The 7,518-nt window shown below is 55.6% G+C and overlaps 2 protein-coding genes across 5 annotated transcripts in view; both read left to right on the top strand.

Moving 5' to 3' along the window:
• Positions 1 to 1,413, top strand: part of IFNAR2 (interferon alpha and beta receptor subunit 2) — an 11,590-nt gene extending 10,177 nt beyond the window's left edge. For all 4 annotated transcript variants that reach the window (XM_027909057.1, XM_027909055.1, XM_027909058.1 and 1 more), the window contains one exon: positions 538 to 1,413. In XM_027909057.1, the coding sequence (XP_027764858.1) occupies positions 538 to 1,218 (681 nt within the window). In that variant the 3' untranslated portion in view covers positions 1,219 to 1,413. The remainder of the gene's footprint in view (positions 1 to 537) is intronic.
• Positions 1,414 to 3,311: 1,898 nt separating this feature from the next.
• Positions 3,312 to 7,099, top strand: LOC114071271 (interleukin-10 receptor subunit beta-like; the record flags this gene model as incomplete). The annotated part of the gene is made up of 3 exons (XM_027909054.1): positions 3,312 to 3,401; positions 5,528 to 5,651; positions 6,930 to 7,099. Coding segments are annotated over exons 1-3 (343 nt in total), but the record flags the coding sequence as incomplete, so codon positions are not given.
• Between the last annotated feature and the right edge of the window lie 419 nt (positions 7,100 to 7,518).

Raw genomic sequence — 7,518 nt, 5'->3', positions numbered from 1 at the left:
AAATTAGAATTAAATCATTACATACCTGACATTGGCACTATTGTCATTTGTTTCTGTGGCTGCCCAGTGTGCCTGGATTTGTAGTGAAGGCTGTCGTGTTTTGGCTTTAAACTGAAACAGAGTAGGGTCAGATGGGATATTGGGAAGGAATTGCTGGCTGGGAGGGTGGGCAGGCCCTGGCACAGGTTGGGCAGAGAAGCTGTGGCTGCCCCTGGATCCCTGGAAGTGTCCCAGGCCAGGTTGGAGGGGGCTTGGAGCAACCTGGGCTGGTGGAAGGTGTCCCTGCCCATGGCAGGGGTGGCACTGGATGGGCTTTGAGGTCCTTCCAACCCAAACCAGTCTGGGATTCTGTGATTTTCAGGAATGGAGAAGAGGGAACAATCCTAAATGCCCTGAACTCTGTGGAAAACCCCCAAAACATGGCACAGAAGGAATCATTTGTTTTGACCACCTCATGACTGGGGGTGTTGTTGCCCATGTTTTCTTGTGCGCATCTGCAGGTTAGGCTGATGCTTTTAATTCCATTTACTCCTTTAGGAGTCCATCAGGAGGTTGGTCTACCTGTCCTGGATATTCCCATCAGAAGAAGTGGACTCTGTGGAGGTCATCCCCAGAGAGGTTAAAGCCAAGGCCGGTGGGTGCGGTGGCAGCAGCAGTGACAGCGACAGCGAGGACAGCGACAGCAGCGCCCCGTGGGACCACAACTACACAAGGAGGGAGGTGCTGAGCAGAGCCCCCCCTGTCCCTGGCACCTCCCACGTGCAGTACTCAGAGAACAGGCCCTGTGAGGCCACCCAGGCCACTGACCCCGCACCCCCTGAGCCAGCGGGGGCTGAGGAGCACACGGACCTGGCAGGAGACCAGGACCTGGCAGGAGACACAGACTCGGGTGGGGAGTTGCTCAGCCCCTTCCCCGAGCTCAGCTGTCACTACCCTGCCAGGCAAAGCAGCACCTGCTTTACCATCAACCTGCAGACCGTGCTGCTGGGGAGCCTGGAGGAGCGCGGGGACAGCCCTGCAGCGGCTCTGCCTGCCCCGCAGCACGAGGGGCACTGGCAGTGTGCCCATGCCCTGGAAGCAGAGGCTGACACGGGGACTGTGCAGAAAGCACCGGGTGCTGATGACTGCCAGGAATGGCAGAACTTTCCTTCAGAGGAGGAAAGCGACTCATCCGAGTCAGACACGGACCAAGGAACGGGATACATGAGGAGGAGGTGAATAGGGGAGAGCCACTGATACTTTACAGCATACGCGTCAGTATTGTCCAACTTTTATTTCTGGACTAAACATGCAGATCTTGTCTTCTTATCAACGTTCTGTGAGTGTGGACCTGCCCTACAGACAGAGCTGGAGAAGAGGAGGCTCCAAGGAGACCTGAGAGCCCCTTGCAGGGCCTAAAGGGGCTCCAGGAGAGCTGGAGAGGGACTGGGGACAAGGGATGGAGGGACAGGACACAGGGAATGGCTTCAAACTGCCAGAGGGCAGGGAGAGATGGGATATTGGGAAGGAATTGCTGGCTGGGAGGGTGGGCAGGCCCTGGCACAGGTTGCCCAGAGAAGCTGTGGCTGCCCCTGGATCCCTGGAAGTGTCCAAGGCCAGGTTGGACGGGGCTTGGAGCACCCTGGGCTGCTGGAAGGGTGGTCTCTCAACGAGATCACTTTTTCAGTTTTTTTTTTTCTTTAGCTCTGTCACTGGATTTCTCTGAAACCTGCTTTGCTGTATTTTTGTACAGAAAGCAGATGAAGGGAAATAACGAAGGGCAGATATTCAGATATTACTTACAATACTTACAAAAGAGTGAATCGAGGCATTAAATACATTTTTTATATAATTTTGTGCAAGTATTGAATACCGTTAAGATATTTTTATGGCATTTAAAAGTTCCCATGCTGTACAGTCCTACTTAACATTTGCACTTCATAAATAGGACTTTTTTCATATTCCTGCCTGAGTTTTTTCTGTGGCTTCTACTTGCATTAGAAAACCTGAGTTAGCCTGTTACTACCCAACTCCTTGTGTAAGGGGTTTTAGCTATTGCATAGCTGGAAAAAAATCCACTTTGTGTTGATCTCTTAGGTCCTACTTTTTTGCCCACAAGCAGTTTCTGGCTGCCATGGTTGGCAAATGGATTAAACCCCGACAGAAAACTGGTATTTTCAGTAATAGCTTGAGGAAGAGCCCTTTCTTACCCTGAATAATAAAACTGCCCCTCCCTTCCCTTTGCTGGGTGGATGTTCTGGTAGAAGTTCTCTTCATCAGGCACTGCAGTGACAGGACAAGGAGTGATGGGTTCAAACTGAAAGAGGGGAAATTGGGAAAAAACCCTTCCCTGGGAGGGTGGGCAGGCCCTGGCAGAGGTTGGGCAGAGAAGCTGTGGCTGCCCCTGGATCCCTGGAAGTGTCCCAGGCCAGGTTGGACGGGGCTTGGAGCACCCTGGGCTGGTGGAAGGTGTCCCCGCCCGTGGCAGGGGGTAGAATTAAATGATCTTTAAGGTGCTTCCCAACCCAAACCACTCCATGGTTCTCTATGTAGTGGTGTGGGCATCTTTGGTGTAGTCCAGACCCTGCAGGTAGAAGGGAAAGCTCTCCTCAGGAAACATTTGCAGTGGGAAATTCGTTCCACATCAGGTTTGACTCAGTGTCTGTTTATGTTTTATTTATTTATCCACTTCATGCTGACCTCCCCTCTCCTATCCCCGCTGCCAGGCCTCAGAGCTGCAGATAACACACCGTATCAGCAGCCCCCAGCTCCCCGCTCCCGCCCGGCTCCAGGGGCTGGCCACGAGCCTCGGTAAGGGAACGGGGCTCGGGAAAGGCTGGGGTGACCCGCACGGGTGCGGAGTTGGGGCAGCCCCGGTGTGCGAGGGGGAGCCCCCGGTGTGTGAGGGGGACCCCCCGGTGTCTGAGGGGGAACCCCCGGTGTCTGAGGGAGCAGCCCCGGTGTGTGAGGGGGAGCCCCGGTGTCTGAGGGAGCAGCCCCGGTGTCTGAGGGGGAACCCCCGGTGTGTGAGGGAGCAGTCCCGGTGTGTGAGGGGGAGCCCCGGTGTGTGAGGGAGCAGCCCCGGTGTGTGAGGGGGACCCCCCGGTGTGTGAGGGAGCAGCCCCGGTGTGTGAGGGGGACCCCCCGGTGTGTGAGGGAGCAGCCCCGGTGTGTGAGGGGGACCCCCCGGTGCCTGAGGGAGCAGCCCCAGTGTCCCAAGGGAACGCCCGGTGTCCCGGGTGACCCCCGCCCGGCCCGGCCCGGCCCGGCCCGCCCCGCCCCGCCGGGAAGCGGAAGGGTTTCGGGGCGGCCCCGCTCCCGCAGGAATGGCGCGGCGGCCCCGCCGCTGCTGAGGGAGGCGCCGGGACCCGCCATGGCCGCCGCCCTCAGGGGCGCGATGTTCGTCGGGCTCCTGCTCTGCGGTGAGTCCGCCGGGGCCGGAGGAAGGGACGGACGGAGGGACGGAGCGACCTCCCGGTCCCGCCTCGCCGCGGGGAAGGGGGTGGCGGTGCCCCGGGCGAGGCGGGAGCCAGGGGCGCCTGAGCCGGCGGGGTCGCCGCTGCCGTGAGGAACCGAGAGCCCCGGAGCGGGTGTGCCCTGTGGGGACGGCAGGGACAGCCCGGGGTGCCTGCAGGGCACCCAGGGGCGTTATTGCCCCGCGGTTCTGTCCGTGCTGGGAAACGGTCCTGCCTGCGCTGGGACACGGTGCGAGTCCTGGCCGGTGGAAGGCGCGGGTGGGGGAGAAGCCGCGCTCTGGGGGCTGCGTGTGACTGTACGGGACAGGGCTGGGTGTGACTGTACGGGTGTCACTGTAGGACAGGGCTCGGTGTCACTGTAGGACAGGGCTCGGTGTCACTGTACGGGTGTCACTGTAGGACAGGGACTGTCCCTGACAGGAGCGTGGAGCCAGCTCTGCTCCCAGGGAACAGGGACAGGAGGAGAGGGAACGGCCTCCAGCTGTGCCAGGGGAGGCTCAGGTTGGCCAGGAGGAGGAATTTGTTGCTGGCAAGGGTGGTGAGGCCTTGGCAGGGGCTGCCCAGGGAGGTTTGGAGTGCCCAGCCCTGCAGGTGCCCAAGGCAGGCCTGGCCGTGGCACTCAGTGCTCTGGGCTGGGGGACAAGGTGGGGATGGGGCACAGGGGGATCCATGGGCTGGGAGGGCTTTTCCAGCCCCAGTGATGCTGAGATTCTGTGCACAAACCTTAAACCCTCAGAAGTATTTCTTCAAGTCTTGCCATGTCCCCGTTGCACAATAAAAGAGTTTACCTGGACCTTGTTCAGGTAGGAAGTGCCGTCAGGGAAGGGGAGCCTTGCCTTTTCCTGGGAATTTACATGCCTATCTCAGACCTCATCCTGAAAGCAGGGGCAGTGCTCCAAGAAAGCTGGAGAGGGACTGGGGACAAGGGATGAAGGGATAGAAAAAGAGGAATGACTTCCCACTGCCAGGGAACAGGGAGAGATGGGATATTGGGAAGGAATTGCTGGCTGTGAGGGTGGGCAGGCCCTGGCACAGGTTGGGCAGAGAAGCTGTGGCTGCCCCTGGATCCCTGGAAGTGTCCCAGGCCAGGTTGGACGGGGCTTGGAGCAGCCTGTGCTGGTGGAAGGTGTCCCTGCCCATGGCAGGGGGTGGGATGAGATGATCTTTAAGGCCTCTCCCAACACAAACCCTTCTGTGTTTCTGACTTCTGTGTTTGTGATGTGCAGTGTGTTTGAGTTGATTTGTTGGGTTCAAGGTCAACGCTGTAGGGTTTGAGGCTGAAATAGTTTTTATTTAAGCTGGGTTTAGATTTGAAACTCCTGTCTGCCAAAGGTGGGTAAATGACACGTTCATTTCATTTATTTCTGCAGCCCCTGGGGACATGGTTTAGGGACTGGATGACCTTACAGGTCTCTTCCAACCTGGATTCTGTGAACTGTAGACACAAACACTGTGTTATTTATCTCACAACACCTGTCATCAGGTTTGACACCTGTGACACGTAAGGACTGAACTCATCTGGGGTTTGTTTGCCTTGCTCATTTGCGTTGCAATAAAGAGCCAGAATCTCTTCTATTTCAGTTTTAATACCAGAAATTATTTAGAGATCATTAAACCATAATAGTAATGGACTGTTCACAGATATTTTACACTCTTTGGGGGGTTCTTTTATTCAGTTCCAAGCAAAGAAAACAACTGTTCTTGTCACTTGTGAATAGTGCTGATTAATGATTATTGTATTTAATAACTCTCTTACCTTCAAAGATGTTTCTGGTTTATCTCTGTTTCTCATTCCCCACACCCTGTTATTCCCATCTCAGGGAGAGTTCATGCCCTGTGTGTTGGGCAGTGCCAGGTCAGCCATGCACAGTAAATGATGGTGTCATAAAGACTTACTGGAAGTCACTGCTGCTGGTAATTTGCTTGTGTTGCATAAGCTGAGAGGGCACGAGGATGTAAGTTAATCTTTGGAGGTCTGATTCTAAGCAAGCATCTGAGGCAGGAGGCTGCAGTTAGAGCTTGGATGACTGCTGGAGGAACTGAAAGTTTGTTTGTTTGGATTGCTCCCACAGCGGCTGGAAGGGTGCCAAGGCCCAGGAACGCAAGGATTACCTCAGTCAATCTGCAGAGCACTCTGCAGTGGGACGCGCCGAGGGTCCCCAAAGGGAATATCACTTACACTGTCCGCTCCAAGAGGTGGGTCTGGGGGGCTGTGCTCTCCTTAATTCACCTTTTACAGCTCTGTGTGTCTGTGATTTGTTTCCTCTTCAGAGGGTGATCAGGAGCGGTCCCTTTGTTTTAGCTTGAGAGAGGCTTCCCTGCTGAACTGAGAGCGGGGCAGAGCCATTTTCTGTGCATTCACACCCAAGGCAGCTTTGGACCTTTGATTTTTGGAACCAGAAACATCTTTCAAGAATGGATGTCATTCACTCTGTGTGTGGTTTATCGTGTAGCTGTTACCTGTGACTCAAGAGACTGGGTCCTGCTGAGCATTTGCTCCTTCCCTGACCTCTCAGATGGAGCCCCCCAGTGCCACCCCTGCCCTGGACAGGGACACCTTCCACCAGCCCAGGCTGCTCCAAGCCCCGTCCAACCTGGCCTGGGACACTTCCAGGGATCCAGGGGCAGCCACAGCTTCTCTGCCCAACCTGTGCCAGGGCCTGCCCACCCTCTCAGCCAGCAATTCCTTCCCAATATCCCATCTATCCCTGCCCTCTGGCAGTGGGAAGCCATTCCCTGTGTCCTGTCCCTCCATCCCTTGTCCCCAGTCCCTCTCCAGCTCTCCTGGAGCCCCTTTGGACACTGGGAGGGGCTCTCAGGTCTCCCTGGAGCCTTCTGTTCATGCTTAGCTTAAAGAAAGTTTTTCTGAGTTTTGGTGGCCATTACCTTTTGATCACTTCCTCCCTAGGTGGGCTTTTGATGCAAACCAGCAAGAATATCATGTATTAAATACCATATAATATGTTCATCAAGGCCAGGTTGGACGGGGCTTGGAGCACCCTGGGCTGGTGGAAGGTGTCCCTGCCCAGGGCAGGGGTGGGGCTGGCTGAGCTTTAAGGTCCCTCCCAACCCAAACCTTCTGTGATTCTGTTCTCTAAACAGTTCCTGGTCACTTGTCAGGCTCTGTTTTCTCTGGCTTCTCCGTATCTGCACATCTCAGAGACAGCTCTGAACGAGTCCCGGCTGGGCAGCAGTGCCTTGCACAGTGACTCGGCTGAATGTTTGCAGACTCCTCTGATCACTCCTGTGTGGTGAATCAAGTGCTGTAACCGCTGCCAGGAAAGGGGCACCTATTCACTGAATCACAGTGTTAACCTCTACTCCATCACAGATTTGTAGAGGATGTAAAATCCTTCGCGCGGTTCTCGCACCCCGGGTCTGTATTTTCGCATTCATGAGTCCGGACTGGTTGTATCAAGAGAGGTGCTGAGGGGGAGGCCAGCCTGTAATGCCGTTGTTTTCTCCTCCCTGCAGCGTGCATTTCCCGGGAGAGGCGTACGACACGGTGTGGAGCGGGCTGAGCGCCACGCGGTGTGACGTGTCCTCGCTGCCCGCCTACGGCCACTACCAGCTGCAGGTGCGCGCCGAGCTGGGCCCGCAGCACTCGCCCTGGGTCACCCTCCGCTTCAGGCCCTTGGACCACAGTAAGGCTCTGCTGCCCTGTCCCCACTGCTGCCTGCTCTGGGCACCCCGAGGGAAAAGCTGCGGGTCCCTCTCGAACTGAGCCCCGCTGACAATCAGAGCCGTAGCACTTGCAGACAGAAAAGCAGAGTGGGTTCGTGTGGGAACGGAGGAACACACAACGACCTCACGATCAATAATCGCGTTCGATTTATTATCTATAAGGCAGTCATTTTATAACATGTGTAATAAGCTCATACATATTGCAAAAGCTAAGCTCAGGATTGGTTGGCCTTTAATATTGCTTACATACTGCTGAAGTTATGTCTGGAGTTTTAGTCCCTTTTCTTTATCTTCAGTACCAAAATCCTTTTTTAGACTCTCGGTTCCCTCCTTGCTACATTCTCTCTGTCACATTCCCGTTTTGCTACATTCTCTGTCA

The sequence above is a fragment of the Empidonax traillii genome, unplaced genomic scaffold (assembly GCF_003031625.1).
Source record: "Empidonax traillii isolate 1590-97213 ecotype Southwest subspecies unplaced genomic scaffold, ASM303162v1 scaffold1935:size48431, whole genome shotgun sequence".
Classification (NCBI taxonomy): Eukaryota; Metazoa; Chordata; class Aves; order Passeriformes; family Tyrannidae; genus Empidonax; species Empidonax traillii.
Note: the sequence above shows the minus strand (reverse complement) of the source record. Positions and strands in the feature narration are given on the sequence as shown.